Genomic DNA, 19,367 nt, shown 5'->3' on the forward strand with positions numbered 1-19,367 from the left:
TTTTACTAAGCCATATCTTAACATTTACTAATATCTAAATAGACTCTAGTCACAGTAACAGTGACTAGTCTATGGTGCACTTAAGAGATTTAATCCCCCCCAAACTGATTAGTAAAGTTTTATGAGATCCATGTAACCTGTGATAAAGATTACTGACAGCATCTCAAACACTGCTATGTATATATAGATAGTACTGCTTTCCTTCACAGCTAGTACATATACTAATCTTTTGATTCATATAGGAAATGCTCTTAACATGAAATGTTAAGTGCAAGGATGTTATATATATTTATTTCTACTGACAGATATTTTATACAGAGCTTATATATAATTAAAATGTTGCTAATATTTACAAAGAAAATGCACAGTTATGCACAATAAATTATAATCATGGTTTAAACTTTTTATTATTGGGCAGCCTGGATGGCTCAGGTTTAGTGCTGCCCTCAGCCCAGGGCGTGATCCTGGAGACCCTGGATCAAGTCCCACGTCGGGCTTCCTGCATGGAACCTGCTACTCCCTCTGCCTGTTTCTCTGCCTCTCTCTCCTCTCTGTGTATTCTCATGAATAAATAAATAAAATCTTTAAAAAAATTTATTGAAATCAATGATTATTTAAATCTTCGGCAGCTGGTGCACAGACACAAGATATAATCAGAACTGGGACACCTGAGTGGCTCAGCCATTGAGCCTCTGCCTTTGGCTCGGGGTGGGACCTTGGAGTCCCAGGATTCAGTCCTGCATCTCCCTTTGCCTGTGTCTCTGTCTTTCTCTCTTTTTCTCTCTCTCTGTCTTTCATGAATAAATAAAAATCTTAAAAAGAAAAAAGATACCATCAGAACTACTGATTCACAGTTAAGGCATGAAGAATGAACTAACAAGGTGATAGTAGAAATAACTATTATATGTAGGAACATGCTAATACATTGCCTAGTTTTAAAAACATCAAAGCCTAGATTCAATTAAAACAACTCAAAAGTCTGGTAACTTTTTAAAAAACATTTTAAATAAACCTGTGACCATCTGTTCAACACATAATTTTAACTACAAGCAGAATATAACTTAATTATATCAGTAAAAAATAGGATAAAGTGATATAAATGTGAATCTCTTCCTGATACAATGTGGTCTACATTATTAATTTTGCTTTTCATTCTTTTGTGTTAAAAAAAAAGTTCCTTTTACATTGTAAAAAAGTATGGGAAAGCACTTAAAATATGGATCTATTAAAAGTAATTTTGTTATAGGTATAATTTGGGGTAAAAGAACTATTTCATAAGAAGGGTTAGACTTAAAATATTTTTCTAACTAGCATATTTCAGAAAAGAACACCTACCAATAAAAATATGCTTGCCCATCTAAATAATTGTCACTGAAAACACGATAATTTTCTTTGGTCATTACTGACAATATATCTTCTCTAAGATGAGGACATCTTCTCCAATCATTAACACAAACAAATCTGAGGCCAGAATGTATGACTATAATATATAGTTTTATGTTTTATGGATATGCTGGGGCATAGTGTTGAATGACACATACTTCAAGAAAATAAACAACAGTGGTTCTCAGTCTTTTGACTATCTCTAAACCATTCACATGAGTAATGTCTTCTCATCAGTAACATTTTTCATTCCATGCAGTCATTCTCAACTAGTAGAAGTGGAGGGACCACTCTCCGATTGAGCCAGTTTTTCCTCAGCTTTTATTTTCTGTAATAAGAGAAATGGTACAGAAGGAAAAACAGAGGCATAGAAATGAGAAAGCACACAACACACGTTAAGAGAACTACAAATATGTAGTTGGATATGTATGGATATTTACAAATATCCACTGGGATTAGAACACAGGGACCACTAAGGAAATTGAGAACAGAGAGGTTTGGCCTTGTTTGCCTGCAGAGTTTTTACTGAACTAAGATAATAATGGGGCATCATTATGGGTAACTTTAACATTAACCTGGTAACCATTTAGAAAAACTGCGGTTGGGGAATCGAAGGATGACCAATGGCAATGGTCTAAGAGTGAGGTCATGAAGAGCTGATTTAGTATGGTGGTAGGAGGAAAAGAAGAAACAGATATGAGATATAAAACAAAGAATCTCTAAGACTTGGCAATTGTGTAAACATATAGGATATAGGAAAAGTCAAAGATAATTCTGGGGCTACAGATCTGGGTACTAGTACCAAACAGTAGAACAAGTCTCCTTCTGGCTATATCAGGTTTTGCTCTTAAGAAGTCTAAGAATTTGGTTTAAGTTTAGAAAGAAAAGTTAGAGGGGTTCTAGAGATTTAGAGATGTTTTTATAGAAGTATTTCACTTAAATATTTTAGCTGAAACCATGGGATGGGAGTGAATGAGTCTCACAACGGGAAAAAAACATAGAGAAAAAGACTGAAAATAAGTGGATTCACATTGATTAATATTTTTTAAAAAATGTGTTCCAAGCACTAACTTTAGGGCCATGTTCACACTTAGATGTCAGAGGGGTTAAAAAGTGAAGCAATTACAGGATTCAAAGGTCAAAGAAGTTAGAAGAAAGGAGATACAAAGAGTTTCAAACAGTAAAGGAATAGTCACATAAGAAAATTAAGAAGGGTAATAACCAAGAGGTTACTGGGTTTGGGGAAATATAATTTTCAGAAAGCAGTATCTGTAGGAAGTGGTTAAGAGTGGAAACCTATTTATTTATTTACTTTTAAGATTTTATTCATTTATTCATGAGAGAGAGAGAGAGAGAGAGAGAGAGAGAGAGAGAGAGGCAGAGACACAGGCAGAGGGAGAAGCAGGCTCCATGCAGGGAGCCCGACGTGGGACTCGATCCCGAGACTCCAGTATCACACACTGGGCCGAAGGTAGGTGCCAAACCGCTGAGCCACCTGGGGATCCCCAAGTGGAAACCAATTTAAAGGGCTCTAAGAAATAACTGGATTAAGAGATTGTGGATGAAGACTACCTAGATTACTTTTCTGAATTCTCACTTTCATACACTCTCTATTTCTATCTCTCTCCCCCTTCCTGCTCCTCATCCCCCAACTGCTGGGAAAGACTTGAGTGCCTTGGTTGGTAGAGTAGGAATTAATTAGTGGAGAAAGGGACTGACAAGCGCAAATTATCAAAAAGGTCAAAGGAAGGAAGATTTTTTTTTTTGGCTGAGAGGACAGAAAATTGCTTACTTAGAGCTACATTTTAAGAAAAGGGAGGATAAAAGATTGCATATTAGAGAATGGAGAGAGGCAGGAGACATCCACAGTGAATAGCAGCTCAATCTTCTGCAGAGAGGGGTCATACCTGGACATGAATTTATAATTTGAATGGCATAAAAAGAGTCAGAAAAATACAGGAGACAGTAAGTGCTCAAAAAAAATTTCAGTTCCTCTCTGCACTGGCGTTCTGAAATTCTACAATTATTGGTCTCTCAGGGAATTAATATTCAAGTTAAAAAAATGTTAACACTGCTGTTTTATATTTATATAGTGCTTTACATTGATCTTTCATATTTGATTTTTTATAATAGCACTTGAAAGTAGTAGAGTAGATATTAGCAGTTTTAGTTTATAGATGAGGAAACTGAAGCATAAAGATATTACCTTCCAAAAAGTAGAACACTATACCCATCTCATAAGACCCCATAAAATAAACTGTTTTCAAAGCTATATATTCAAAGTACCTCCAAGGCTTCATTTTCATGCTCAATATCCCCAAAACACACTATCCAAGTGTAAGAAAAAGAAGAGAAACAGTAAAAGTATAGATTTAGTTTGGCTGCAGATTTAAGGCATATGAATTTTCAGCACTAACATACTGACATGCTAAATTAAGGTAAAGCACCCACCATCTGCCTTCATTACTCATAATCTAGAGCAGAAGCCACAACACTTGGTTTAAGGAGGACTTCTACAATTACAAAGCTGCCCATTATTAGAAAACTGGTAGACTTGTAATTGCAGACTATATTCCAAATCACTCAGAAAGGAATAGTAAAAAATAGTTATGGTGGCTCCAAGGTGGAGAATATTCCAAGTGATAAATTAAAACAAATAATCCTGTCTATTATAGATAGGAAAAGGCAATATGGAGAAAAAAAGCCATATACACAAAACACATGGACATAAAACTATCAAGAATGTGAGTAAAATCTGAAGTTTTCAAGTCTTATTAGATTATTCCAACACTTTAAAATTTCATACTGATGTTCTACAGTAAAATATTTTCAATTATTAAGAGGCATTGCTCACTGAAATTGTTTGACAAAGAAGAAACAAACTGAAAGCTACCTCTGTAGCTTTCTAATGGGGTTTTAAAACCTTGCTTCTAATACTATGTAGGCACTAAAGTCTACATTTTTCAACTTTTACAAAACTCCCTAAGAATAGGCACTTAATACGCACTTTAATTCTACTCACTTGACATTCATTGATTTCTTGTTTGCTCATTTTTTAAAACACTGATTTCTAATTCTGGGTTGTATTTACTGTCAATTTCTAAAGCTTCTCTCTTTTAAATAACACTTTAAACTTTTAAAATAAATAAATAGGAAATGAATAATTTGATATAAATAACTTAATATAAGTAGGAAATGATACAACGTCAAACCCACTATATGATACATTTTTTATGAGGTCAGAATAATAAACATAAAAATCACTAACATATTATGTGATTTTTGGAAAAGAGAAATCTTAGATTATAGATAATAGACACAAGTTTTAAATATAAATTCAAGTTTAAAAAGGGTTTCGTTATATCCAAGAATATTTGCAATAAGGTAAGACAAAAACTAGCTAATTTTCAAACATGCTTATTCTTTTTTTAAAAAATATGTTTATTCTTTAATAATAAATCTCTGGATGGGAGAAGGCAATTATCTACTTCAATGAACTTATTTTTATCCTTGGTTACTCAGATGACTTATTAAAGGAATTCAAGTTAATAGAAAAAATAAATGAGAAAAATATTAAGTTAAAAAACTGAATTCAGTGAAAGGCAAAGTTTGACATTCTCAAAATATAGGATAATACAGTTTAATTACAGAAACTACTGCATTTGAAGCCCAGGACCAACATGATGCCTTGATAGGAAAGGAATAAAAATGAAGTATCAGAAAGATATTCAATAGGTATGAATTTTATATTTTATATTAATAACAACATTTTTTCAATTTATACTTTTATTTTTTGCTGTTAGGCAGACAGGTTTCAGTGTTACAAATAGAACATCAGAAAGCACTATCATTCAATTTCATAAGAGATTCTTACATTTGTTTTTAAATATAGGGCTAATGAATTTTATTAACCATTGAAAGTGTTCTATTACCCCAAATACCTGTTTTTAAAAAGCATTATTTGTCTCAATTTCTTATAATGTATATACATTTATATTAACTTGCTCAATATTATTTCTGTGACTTCCTTTTATTTCCCTTTTCTCAAAAGCCTCCATTGTCATGTGCTAGCTCATAATAAAAAGGGCCCTAACTCCTAACATTGAGCTCTGTAACTTTAGTGGCAAAGAATGAGATTAAAAAAGGTTTCTTGGGCATTGTTGAGCAACCAACTCCTGGTTTCAGGTAAGGCTGTGATCTCAGGGTAGTGAAATCTAGCCCTGTCAGGCTATGTACTTAGCCTAGAGTTGGTTTGGAATTCTCTTCTCCCTCTGCCCCTCCCTACCACGTTCTTACTTTCTCTCTAAAATAAATAAATCTTAAAAAAAAAAGGTTTCCAATTTCTCTGTAGGGCTGAGTTAACAAAAAGGAAGCAATTATCTAATATAAAAAAACGAATGAATGAAGATGGTATTTATTTTGTCAGTGACAATGTTAAATTTCTTTCTCAATGTCTGGATTTTCAACAGAACTTTTCCAAAAGTATTTATTCTTAATTGGAAAAAGGCTATGAGAATACTTACTTTCAATTATAGTAATGTGCAATAATCTCTTACCATAGTAACTTTTTTGGATTCAGATTCACTTTCAGATTCTGATTCTGATTCAGAATCTGATGAACTTTCTTCTGCTGAACTAGAATCAGTGCTGGAAGAATCTGAAGTTTTAGATTTTTCATTTTCTTTCTCTTCATCTTCAGAATCACTGTGGATAATAAATTTTGAAATATCAACGTTAAATCCTTTATATGGCAAATCGGAGCTATATGTCCATTTTGCCTATAAATCAGAACCTTTACTAGAGAAATATGTTTCCCTCAAAGTCCATTTTTTAATATGTAAAAGACAATAAAAATGGTTTTAAAATTCCAGAGCATATTAATAAAATAATAGAGGTATATATATATCAGAACCCAATCAAAATCAATTATACTACCACGTCACATATACTTCAAATGCAAAAAATCATAAAACAATACTAAATGATATCAGTAGAAAACAATTAACAATTAAATGTTTGATTTACCAGGAATATATATTAGGTGCTAATAGAAACAACTTCAAAGATACTTAAGACTGATTTTAAAATGTTTCAAAATGCTAAATGTTCATTCATAAATTTAAATATACATATACTTTTGCTAAAATAGATTTGCACTTTATGGATTGTTTTGTCCAAGAAAATTATTTACATGTATTCTGAAATGTGACTCATAAACTGTGTTTATGAGGAAATGCTAACCAGATCAAAAGAGATTTTTTTTTTAAGAGATTATTTGACAGAGCATGCAAAAGCAGAAGAGTGGCAGGCAGAGAGAGAGGGAGAAGCAGACTCCCCACTGAACAGGGAGCCCAATGTGGGGCTCGATCCCAGGATCCTGGGAATACCACCTGAACCAAGGGCAGATGTTTAACTGAATGAGCCACCCAGGTGCCCCAACACAGATTTCTTCTAATGCAAAGTCTTACTAAAAATACAAGATAATCAAATATAAACTTTTAAAATAAAATACCAAATGATCAAACCTAAATGCTGATGCTACTCACACATTCATTTAATAAATATTAACTGACCACCCACCATGTGTTGCCAGTAAGTCAGTGCTAAGGATAAGGTATAGACGATCTCTGTTTCCCTTACAGTCTACATTCCATTAGAAAATACAGAGAAGATGGCAATGACAATAAAGTATGGTAAGTAATAAGTGATAAAGTATAATGTGTCATGAGAGAGCATCTAAACAAACTTAACCAAATTAGGGAATGCTTCCTAGAGGAAGACACATAAGCTGAGAAATAGGAGTAAGGCAGGGAATAGGGATAGTCTCAAGTAGGGAGGTAGTTCTCCAAGGAGAGGGAATAGGTGAGGTAGCCAAATGGTCTTTTCTCAAAGAGAGATGCCTTATGGTCTTCTACATTTTCTCAAAACTGAAGGCCTAGCTCTCTTTCCATGTGTGTGTTATTTTTTTTTTTAATACTGTGTCAGGCAGTTTTAGAAACTTCGTTATCAATTAGCTAATTTAGATGTTCCAACATATTCTTACTGAGTGTATTGTTATTCTATAATATTCAGGAAAGTTAAAAAACTTGCTCAAGGACACATCACGTGGAGTGGCAGAACTGGAATTTGAACTCAGTTATGCTTCTTATTCTAAAGACCACATTTTCAAAAAAAAAAAAAAAAACCAACCATATTTTCCCCACTACACCATACTAGCTCCTTTCAAATGAAAAATACTTTGGAGTGTAAAACTCAAATTTAATCATAATAGTTATGACTACTAAAGGGTGGTTTTAAAGACACTTAAAGCTTGTAGCTTTAAGCAATTATCATTCAGGGGCACCTGGCTGGCTCAGTCAAAACAGACTCTTATCCTCAGGGTTTTTTTTTTTTCCCCCTCAGGGTTTTAAGTTCAAACTCCATGTTGCCTGTAGAGATTACTTAAAAATAAAGCTTTTAGTAAGACTTATCATATAGGTACACCAGCAGTGTTTGAAAAAAAAATTCTAAGAGACAAGCAGAAAAGCACAGGGGGAGAGAGTAGTGAGACAAGGAAAGAAATCAATATTTCCTAGAATTGATTTTTGTGGAGGAAATACGATTGCTGTTTATTAAAAATAAAGTCATGGTAACATCTCAGAGCACATGTAATTATATTCAATGACTAAAAAATATGTTTTTTTTTTCCAGTAGCAAAGAATGGCAATTTACTATTCCCAACTCAATGGTTAAAACATGTACTTAAAAATATAAGGTTTTCAGTGTATCTGAGATTCCCTTTGGTGTAATAAATAATTCTTTTAAATTAAAACATAGGCAAAGAGAAAACTCCATTCCTGAAGGAAAAAAACACACAATGAATCTAACAGGATACACGATTAAAAATTTCTAGCATATTGACTTTTGCTAAAGATACTGAGTACACTGAACAAAATTTTCCCTTCCAGGAAATAACATACTTTTTATGAACTATAATCACAGATATTCTGATATTAAACCTGAAGTACAAAATTTCCCTCAAAGGATATTGCAAACCAAGTAAATCCTTCGCTGCAACAAGTGAATGATTCTGCATACATTTAACTTACAGCTTTTAAGATAAGATTTTAAAGGTAAAAGTGTTATTTTGTTATGCAGCACTCAATTTTGATGGGTAATTACTGTTTACCTTACTGCTTAGAGTTTCAGATGTTAATCTAATGAAAAGAATTTACTGGTAACTAGCTTTTTAACTTTGCAATGATGAAAAGCCTGTATTAATTTAACCTACAGATTTCATTTGTTCTGAACAGGAAAAACAATATAAATCACTTTTAAAATCATTAAATCCTGACTTAAATTAATAAAGTCATAATTAGGGCATTATGCTGTGTTTGTTATGGAAGTGGCAGGGCGAGTTGCTTTAATTACTGTCTGTAATAAAAGGAGCAGAGAGCGTACTGCGCCCCAATCAGTGCTGTCAGCCACGACTGAGCTGGGCTGCAAGCTCATCAAGTGAGCGGGCAGCAGGCTCTGAGGGAAAGGGCCATCATGTCTGCAGAGGCCACTCGCTGACAGCAAGGGGGAAAACAGACTCATACAATCCAAGGTATTAGCCCCAATTACTCAAAATTTTAATGACATTTTAATACACGATAATGCTGATAATGGGAGATCTTAAAAAAACGCTAACACTTAAATATCTTATGACCGTCTTCCTTCACAGCCCTTGACTCCAATATTTGGATCATAATCTTTTTACTATAACACTATTTAGAAAAATCAATTGTCTTAGTTACATAATGGCAAAGTGTTGAAGGATTTAATTTTAGCCCTCAGCAAAATTGCTACAAAAGGTAATTAAGTGTTTCATACCTACTTCTTGATCACTTAACTCAGCCTTCCAAGGTTATACCGATTTTCAAAATGTAACCCAAAGATTTGTTCAAGTTCAAAATGAAAACTAACTATAGTAAGTTATAGAATAATGGGAACTAGTATTCTAATTAATTTTACAAAACTCAAAACTAGTATCTGTTTGGGTAAAAATACATGTATTTTCTCACTTACTTTACAAATTAAAGGGAAATGTTATCCTGGGGGAAAATGCCACAGAATATTTTTTGAATTTTCACAGAAAATTATGACAAAATATTACCTTTTCCCTTTACTTTTGGAGTTCCTCTTGGCTGTTCCTTTGTCTCCTACTTCTGACACACTTTCACTGTCACTCCTATGCTCACTGGAGGAGTCCTCACTGCTGTCCTCACTGCTGTCTCCCTCTTCGTCTTGTTCTCCACTTGCACTTCCAGATTCACTCTCTGAAAAAATATAACCAGATGCTTCTTGATTTAGAGCCATTTAATTATACATAAGGACCCAAGTAACTGTCAATATTCATTAGAAATGAAACCAGATGTTGAATTTTAGTTTACTGGACCCCACTTGTTCAACTCAATTTCCACACTCTTGTCATTCGGTCCTCCCACACCCACGTTCCTGCCACAGTGTGTGTAAGGAGCTCCAAAAGACAGACAAGGCACTCTGAGAGTGAGTGGGGAAAAGCAAAGAAAAGGTGAACTAAGTAAACCAAATTTGAGAGAATCTCATTTTTCAAATCCTTAAGTATTTAGTTATGGCAAAAACTTTTTTTTAAGGAATGTATAAGGATAGAGAAATAATTTTTAATTCTACTGATGGTGAGAAATTTTATTGAGAGGTGGCAAGAGATGAATCCTTTTAGGTATAAATTTTGAGAGGGGAATGAGCCATTTGACTCATTTGTAAAAAATTCAACTCAAAGACAATAAATAAAATTACTAATTACAAAGTTATTACTTATTTCAGGTAGTATAGGAATTTTCCATAGGTCAAAGAGATCATAAAATTATACTGTGGAGCTATACATTTCCATGTTTTATATACAAATTATAGCATACTAGGACTCTTCCCAGAAGTGACACATGTAATTTATCTGTGTGTATTTTAAACATGAAGCATAATTTTTTACTATTTGAAATGATTATAGTATAAAGCTGTAGCCTAGATAAGAGGAGACAAACTGTTCCCCCATCTATTATCTACCTGATGAAGGGCCCTTAGCTAGGAACATATTATAATAGGTAAATAGTATCTACTTTATGAGGATTGATTTATGCATCACACAGTGAAAAGTTAGGATTACCCATATTCCTTTGGAATAGCATATAGTAGTTAAAAGCATGGGTTTTCAAGTAGGAATCTCTGGGTTCAAATCCTAGCTTTGCCACTTACAAGTTCTAAGACTGAGCAAGTTATTCAACCTCTCTGGGTCTTAGTTTCCTTTCCAGCAATGATGACAATACTACTAGCTACAGAGCTGTTGTGAAGATTTAAGGATTTGAAACATGTAAGGGTGATTAGGACACAACAGTGCCTGCCACATGGAAAGGCATTCATTATCATCAGCTTCTACAAAGAGCAAAATTTACCTTACCCAAATATTATAAAACTGAACAGGATATTTTAAATTTGTTGTGATATGAAAGCTGTGCACATGTATGTATTAACTCAGATAACTGACCTACCCCGTAAGTAATGAAAAGAATGATAGCTTCTAAGTTACTTTCTTATGTTAATTACATGGGAGTTTCAAAGGAGTCTGGGTTCAGTTTGCTTCAGGAACCAACTTCAATTTTCAGGTTAGTAACATCCTCCCCACCTTCCTGAAAAGTGAACAAGTTTTCATTCAGCATTAATTTTATGTCAAAGATAGTAAAATCCTTGAGGAAATTTGTTTATCCTCTAGAAGACGTGCTCATGGGGAAAATAATCTCATAATCTCTAATGAGAAAAGATACCGTTTCCTCCAGTAGCTAGAGTGGAACAACTGCCACATACTCAGATCAACCCATGAAGTCTAAATAGGAATATTTCAAGTATGTATTTTAAAAAGTTAGCCTATGAACAGATAGGAGGCTTATGAATAAATATCCATATGGTACACTTTTAATTATACAAACAGATCTTTCCTAATGATCTTATTCCTAAAATCCCCTATTTTTTAGGATTAACACTCTACATTGAAGTATATTCTCCATTTTTGACCTATCATTTCAGAATGTGATACATCACAGATTAATTCATCAGATACAGGAAACAAAGATTTTGATAGGGGAAACTGAGGAAAAAGTGAATGAATTACCTTAGAGTAAGGTAATGGATGACCAAACAATAGTGAAGAGCTCTGGTTTCTTCAAGGAAAAAGTTATAGAAGAAAAAGGTGTCTTTGATCTTGGGTCAGATATGTCTCTTAGGTTAATTGTTAAAAAGAGTGCTAGAAAGTAACTCCAATGTATCTTTCATTACACAAACTGCTCAAAGAATTTTAGTACTGAAGGGCCTTAAAAGCATCTAACTTTGCCTCTTCATTAAACAGAAAAAGACAAAGGCAAGTGCCTTATTCGGTTGGCATAACTAAAATGCAGCACTTCTAAATCCTTCCTGTTTAGCATTCTTTCATTGTATATGGTGTCCTAATCATTTTACCTGATTCTTTATAATACACAAGACATTTATTAATTTTAGCTTTACTCTCTACAGGTTCATTTAGAAATAAAAGAGTATAATATGATAAAGAACAGATTACTCAATGGTTAAAATAAACTGTACATTTTTTATAGAAGAGAGTTACTTTTAAAGGTCCCACTAAAGGCTTATCAAATATAAAATCATGTTTTTCAATATGCTATAAATATAACAGGCAATGTGGGTTAGAATTTTAAAAAGCATGAGTTTCTGTTTCAACTCTATCATTTCTTAGCTAGATGATCAAGAGGCAAAGTCAAATGAGAAAGGATCAGAAATTACTTAGAAAACTATAAAATGACATGTAAATGATAGGCATTATAGTAATAGTATAAACTTTATTTGAACCCATTTGTTGAATATTATGTACTAGGCCTTATTGTTTTTTTTTGGAGGCACAGCACATAAGCTATAGTGAACAAAGTGTTTTCAATAAATTGTAAACCCCACCACTGTCACTGCTGCTATCAGAAGAGTCCTCTTCCTCCTCAGAATCAGAATAAAATTTCTTAGCAGGATTCTCTTTCTTTGCTTTTCCTGCTGGAGTCCATTCTTTTGCCTGCTTAAAAAAAAAAAAAAAAGGAAAATTGTAAATACAAATGAATTCTCATTAGGGGATTCAGGCTTCTGGCAAACAATCATTCAGAATACATTGTGAACCCAAAAGAAAGCTGCAGTTCTCAAAAGAGAAAGCAACCGTTAGAAGATTTAGCATTAAGGCTGATTCCCCTTTACTCCTAAATAGAGGAACTCGAATCTCAGAGCACATTCTGTTAAATCCAACAACCCTATTTTACATATAGTTTTAAATACTTTTGTATTTGGTGGTCTGCAGGAGATCTGAACGAAAGTAATATGCTCTAGAAGAGGTAAAGGCAGTTAAAGGCAGACACCATAACAGTAACAAGAAATGCAAGATCATAGCTAAATACTGAGGTTAAGCTATAAACACACACCTGAAAACAGTATAGGCAATCAAACCTTACCGCCTCAACGGCCTAAACCCTGGGGTAGTCTCTGACTTCTCTCTCTCTCTCTCTCATATCTTAAACATCTAATCCACAAAAAAGCCTTTTGACAAGTTGGTCCTTTACCACGGGTCAGAGCCATCTCTCAGATCACTGCAACTGCTTGTTTTGCTTCTATTCATACCCCCATTCCCCAACTCCCAAGTTTGCTCAACACAGGAGATAAAATGACTAAATTAAAACCGAAGTCTGTGATGAAGCCTCTCTTGGGTCTGAAAGCTTGCCACAGCTTCCCATTTCACTCAGAAAAAGCCAGTAGTTACAATAATCTGCTCGCCCTACAGGACCAAGCCTGTGTATCCTTTCTCACCTCCTGCCACTGCTCTCCCTCTGGCCCACTCTGTACCAGTACCTCCTAATTCTTCCTTCACACACCTCAGTCATGCTTCCCAGCCTTCCCCAGCTGACTGCCCTTCCCATGCTCTCCTTCAGATAACGGCATGGCTCACTCCACTTCCTTCAAGTCTTTGCACAAAAGTCACCTTGGAGAGGACTACCCTATTTAAAAATTCCAACCTCCCACTGCAGGCACTTCTTTTAAAAAAAAAAAAAAGATTTATTTATTCATGAGAGACACAGACTGAGAGAGAGAAAGAGACAGAGGCAGAGTGAGAAGCAGGCTCCCAATAGGGAGCCTGATGTGGGACTCAGTCCTGGATCCCAGGATCACGATCATGACCTGGGCCAAGGCAGGTGCCCAACCACTGAGCAATGGGGACCCAGGCGTCCCCATTGCAGGCACTTCTGATCTTTGCTTTTTTTTTTGTCACAGCACTTATTACTTTCCAACACACTATACAATTTACAATTTTATTGTCTATCCCTGCTAGAACATCAGCTTCTGGAGAGCAGGGTATTTGAATACTTTGTACACTGATTTATCTCAAAAGTGTCTGGCACAATAATGATGAGTTGTGTGAATAGCTCCTTAAAGACTTTAATACAGTGTATTAAAACAAATTGTTTTCATAATTGTGACCTTGATTTATCAAAAAAATTATGTTTCATACACAGGGAAATCTATATTTTTTAAGAGGTCAAAAATGGTTAAGACTCATTTATTTATCAAATTTTCAATGGAGTTTCTACTATGTGTCAGTCTGCTAGAGTACATGACAGAGGTTTAAGAATGATCTTCAACAGTGGATGCATATTAAAATCACTAAGAATATCTTCAAAATATTAATACAAACAATATACTAACACTTAAAAAGCTAATACCTGGGATTTACCTCCACAGATTCTGATTTAAATCGTTTGCTACAAATCTCACATAAGTTTGAAAGATCTCCATGTGATTATAAAATGCAGTTAGGGTTGTAAAGACCTGATCTAGAGGGCTTTAGGGCTTAAGGTATGTTGCTTAAAAAGATAAGCTTCAATAACCTGGAAAATTACTATATAGACAATAATAGAAAATAAGTAAAAATTCCTTGAATATATTTGAATAAGATACATAAGGTCAGCAGTACTGCTTTCTTTTTATATATGTTAAAATGCTCTGTCCTCCAAGTATGAATAAAGATACTGATTTTATATAAATATAAAGTTCTCCTATATTTAGTAAACACTGAAGGTCATATTTTTTCTTAAATCCTTAAGACAAGCATATTTTTCTGAAGCCTGATTAAAGTGTTTCAGACCAATGTGTGGAAAAAAATTACTTAACTAGACGGCTTTCAGGGTAAGACCAAATCAACAAATAAGGCTTCTATGCTCAAAGGGGTAAATTATCTTGACATGGCCATGAGCTCTTTATTCATAGAGTTTTAGGTTTTAAGCAATAAAAACATTTTAACTTTTTTATGGTCCTTTATGACAATGGTAAGTCTATTATTCTGAGCAAAAGAAGTAATGAGAAAGAGAAGAGGAAGACAACAGTGAAGGACTAATCTGAAAAGTCCTGAGAGGAATAAAATATTAAAAGTAGATGGTTTATAAAGCAAAATACATTTGATATACAAAAGATGGTCTTTCTCTAAGGGGCAGGATTGTCTAGAACCAAGCAAAAAAATTCTAAAGGATCTTCAAAACTTATTGGTATCATAATATAAATAAATGTTATATCCATTATCCTGGAAATGGTAGTGTGTAATCCTAACTGACTTCTACTGCCAATCTTAACTAGGTTCCCTATCAGATTATTTAAACCTAGGTTGTATTTCCTACTGGTGAGATGCGACCCTGTAAGATCACTTTATGGTAAAACTAGGATAGCACAGTGTATTATGTGCATGAAATAAATTGATGTGATTTTGCAGGAGGGTGATAGAGTGAGAGGCAAGAAAGACTATAAGGAACACTACTTTCAGCACCGTTGTAGCTACATTTGATAATAAAACTATGTATATTATTTTTATACCTACTTAACATCTCTTATAATTTTACTCCAAAATGTCTAAAGACCAGTAGATTAAAACTGTTTTTTGCATAGTTATCAATGGATGGGGACAGTTTTCTTCAACCAGGTTCCATCAGTTTTAATCATTCTCCATAATAAGTTGCCAATTATTAGAAAACAGTCAGCAAAATGAAAAAGAAATCAACTTGTTTCTGTTGAACTGGATAGGTGATATGAGCGTAAGAAAATTGGTTATTTAAGTATTGTCCCTGTGAGGTAGTTACACTTAGAAGAGCACAAGACAATGGAAGAAGCCAGCCAACCAATCAATCCATCAGCCAATACAAGGATACTGCTGAAACCAAATTAAATTGCAGAGCATTGCCATCAATATCTGGAAAAATAGGGATCCCTGTGTGGCTCAGCGGTTTGGCCCCTGCCTTTGGCCCAGGGTGTGATCCTGGAGTCCTGGGATTGAGTCCTACGTCGGGCTCCCTGCATGGAACCTGCTTCTCCCTCTGCTTCTCTCTGTGTCTCTCATGAATAAATAAATAAAATTTTTAAAAAAAGAAAAAAGAAAAAATATCTGGGAAGATAAGCTGTTTTTATTTTTAATTTTTTTGGTGGATGGGGCCACAAGGAGGAAGGACAGCATCTAAGAGGAGGGAGGATAAAAGGATGTTTCTGTGTGTGCCAAAACATTATGTACCCAACAATGGAAAAGGACAGGACCACAAAACAATGAGCAGGCATAATAAGAAATCAGGAGAGAGATTCAGTCTTTGGAAGGAATCAAAACAAAGAAAATTTCTCTGTATTCTAGCATCTGACACAAAGTTGCACAAATAAGCCAATCTTTAAAGAGTGTGTAAGAGTATGTATATCTGAGTAAAAAAAAAACCAAACTTAGTTTCAAGGAGGAATGGACATACAATTAGTTTTAATAACTTTCACATTTGTTTAATAACCTCTAGAGATACTTTGCCATGACATAAAAATGACAGTGCCAAGTACTAAGAATAGCACAGATCTGCAAATGAGCTCAAGCTTCCTCTCCTCATGTTACGTAATAAAATGCAGTAAGTGACAGCAAGAACAGTGGACTCTGAACTGGGTTAGAATCCCAGTTCTATCACTTACTAACTACATGAGCTTGAGCAACTTAAGTTCTCTGAACCCTGGTTTCCTCATCTGTAAAATCGGAATAACAATAGCCATCATTTACAATTGTTATAAGGTTTAAACAAGATAATGTGTGCAAAACATTATCAAAGTACACTGCCAGCGTTTGCTAAACAGAGCCAATAATAGTTATTATTGTTTCTGAACATGCTTCAAAGCCAGGATAAGTTTGAATAGTTAAGAGAAACATATTTCTCAAAAGGACCAAATTACATGGCTAGGCCTGTTGTAGAAACTTTTCTATTTAAAGTAACAAAGACTTCCTTTTTATATGGAAAATTTAATAGACAAGGAGATTAACTGACTTTCCCAGAGGAATTAGTGGTAAAGAACTTTGGTTATTTGAATCCTAGTTCGATACATCTTTTCTGTCAGAAAAGCACCCAGAATGTAATACCTAATTGTTCTTTTTTATTAACTCTAAAAAGTACCAGATATATTTCACATAATCAATTTTTAAAGACAATCAGAAGACCCTTGTCTTTTCTTGTTCATGTAAGAAAGAAAAATATTAGCAAAGAACATTAATTCTCTTAGTTTAGTAGCCAGCATTTTTTTTTAAAGATCTAGGAAAAGAGTATTTATTTAGAGAGCTTTTACTTTTCAAATGTAAAAACAACATATTATTCATTTTAGTTATGACCTTCTCTGAGGACATTTTTTGTACACAATGCAACCTTTTTACGTTTAGGCTTCACTTAAAACAGGTTTATCAAAAAATCTGGAAGAACACTTTGTATGGTTTTTCTGGAAGAGAACAGCAAAAATTATTTAGAAAAATATTGACAAGAAGCTTACGATTCTCTAAACAAAGTAGAAAAACTCAATCCAATGAGACTAAATACCTTAGAAATTGAATCTACACAGCTAAAAATGCAATACCAAAAATGTGGGTGGCACTGATGCAGGGAATTCAATTCTCTATTTCCTTGAAGAAAAGGAACAAGTACATGTACAATGACATAGGAATACTACAATATTCAGTTCCCATAACAGCAAGATATATCTAACACATTACATTTAGAAATACCGGAACAATTTTCAATTTTCAACCACCCAAAAAAGCTTTTATATAAAACAATAGTTATTCTTGAATCTCCCACTGCTTGACAAAATTAATTTCAGAAAGGTCAACTTACCAACTCTATTACTTCTACATTTCGAACTGATGGGTCCGGCGCCACCTCTGGCCAATTAGATAATTCCAGGTACCCGATAGCTTTAGTATTGAGAGTATGAGATAAAGTGCCAAGCTGGAAATGATCCCTATCTATTAAAATAGAGGAAAATACAAAATAAACAATATGAGCTGTATATAACAGAGAACAATCCTCATCAGAGCTCAAGGTAATTGGCATATTACCTCAAATGTCAAGGAATAAATATAAACTAGGAAGCTCTTCATAGGTCAAAAAACTGATTTCAGTCCATAGATTACAATAATCTCTCCCATAATGGTCAATAAAAAAGCTAATCAGTCAGTGTGTTTAGAGGTGTTGCTCTGAAATGTAGCTTCTCTAAAAATTACTTTACTGTGAATATTAAGAATGACAGCACAGTTAAACAATCCATATACATGTCTTAGCACAAACACATCCAGAATTTTAATGGTTTTTCTACAAAACTGAACTGCTTTTTATCACCAACAATTAAATAAGAAACAAAATGAAAACCAAGGTATATAATTGTTTGATTTTAACTCTGATGGCTACTTGTTAAAACTAATAAAATAATCACTCTTTTTAAAAGCTGGGAAAAATAAGTCAACTTTGATCTTTAAAAAGTAAATTTAAAGGGATATTTTTAGGAAATAATTCTCCCCAGAAAAGTTTTGTTACTGTACATTGAATATTTAATTAGTAACAACTCACTATTAAGGTAAAAATTATACTCCTTATTAAATAAAACTGTCTACTTAAAACAGAAATGAAGTCAATGTCTATCAGAACAACACAGCTTTCATCTACTATCCAGCTAAACTGTTAAGAATAAAAATAAAATCATAAGAATGAAATTATTTAGGTAAATACGGTGTATAAAAATATAAACTTTAATATAAAGGTGCTCTAAAGAACAGATGAGTAGGAAGTATACCATCCTTATATACTTATATAGGTTAATCATTTATATTTTTAACAGATAAATTTAAAATGTATTAGGGGCATACTGTCATAATTTTTTAGTTAACACATTTTGCAATTATATTCTGATAATAATACCTTTAAAGGGAGATTCAAGCAGTGGTGCAGGTTTTTGCGCTAGGAATATTTTTTTGGCATATTTACTTAAAGCTCCACTCTTCTCATTCGGAACAATAAGCTGCCTAATAAATCTTGTACGGTCTCTGATATCGTAGTTTTGATCATACTTGCCGAGATTTAATATGTACTGGGTAAGCAATTTTGTCTGTTGGAAAAAAACAGAACAAGATGAGAATACAGTTATTTATGATTATTGATAACTCTGGATAAACATATTTAAAGAGGTAATAAAAATGAATGGTTATGTCAAACAAATGTTGTTCCGTAGGGAATATGCATTTCTAACGCTGCAAATGGAATTTTGAAGCCAAAGCACATGTCCTCTTCCGTATTGGGGAGGTGAATGCTGAGTACTGAGAAGCAGCCATGTGCTAGATTATTAAACTGCTGAAGTGGAAAGAAAGGCATCATTAAAAAAATAATCATATATGGCAAACCCGCTGAAGGGTCTACGTGAGAATAATGAATGTGGAAATACAACTAAAAACATGGCACTCAAAACTTAATCGGAAAAATATGCAGGACATCAAAACATCAGAGAGTATTAGGGGGCTGGCAAACTGCTTCTCCTGAGGTGTGTTTTATGAAGAGATACTGTCCCTGGCATAAGCAGTGTCTGCACTCTGA

At 33.8% G+C, this 19,367-nt stretch overlaps 1 protein-coding gene across 2 annotated transcripts in view; it reads right to left on the bottom strand.

Moving 5' to 3' along the window:
* Nucleotides 1–19,367, bottom strand: part of AP3B1 (adaptor related protein complex 3 subunit beta 1) — a 263,801-nt gene that overhangs the window by 89,948 nt on the left and 154,486 nt on the right. Inside the window, exons 16-20 of one of the 2 annotated variants that reach the window (XM_055342262.1) lie at nt 18,699–18,885; nt 17,619–17,749; nt 12,379–12,487; nt 9,521–9,683; nt 5,940–6,087 (exon numbers count right to left, since the gene is read on the bottom strand). In XM_055342262.1, coding sequence (XP_055198237.1) covers nt 5,940–6,087; nt 9,521–9,683; nt 12,379–12,487; nt 17,619–17,749; nt 18,699–18,885 — 738 coding nt within the window. Of the gene's footprint in view, nt 1–5,939; nt 6,088–9,520; nt 9,684–12,378; nt 12,491–17,618; nt 17,750–18,698; nt 18,886–19,367 lie in introns of both variants that reach the window. The other variant, XM_055342261.1, reaches the window with a different exon arrangement.

This window comes from Nyctereutes procyonoides, unplaced genomic scaffold, assembly GCF_905146905.1.
Source record: "Nyctereutes procyonoides isolate TBG_1078 unplaced genomic scaffold, NYPRO_anot_genome, whole genome shotgun sequence".
NCBI lineage: Eukaryota > Metazoa > Chordata > Mammalia > Carnivora > Canidae > Nyctereutes > Nyctereutes procyonoides.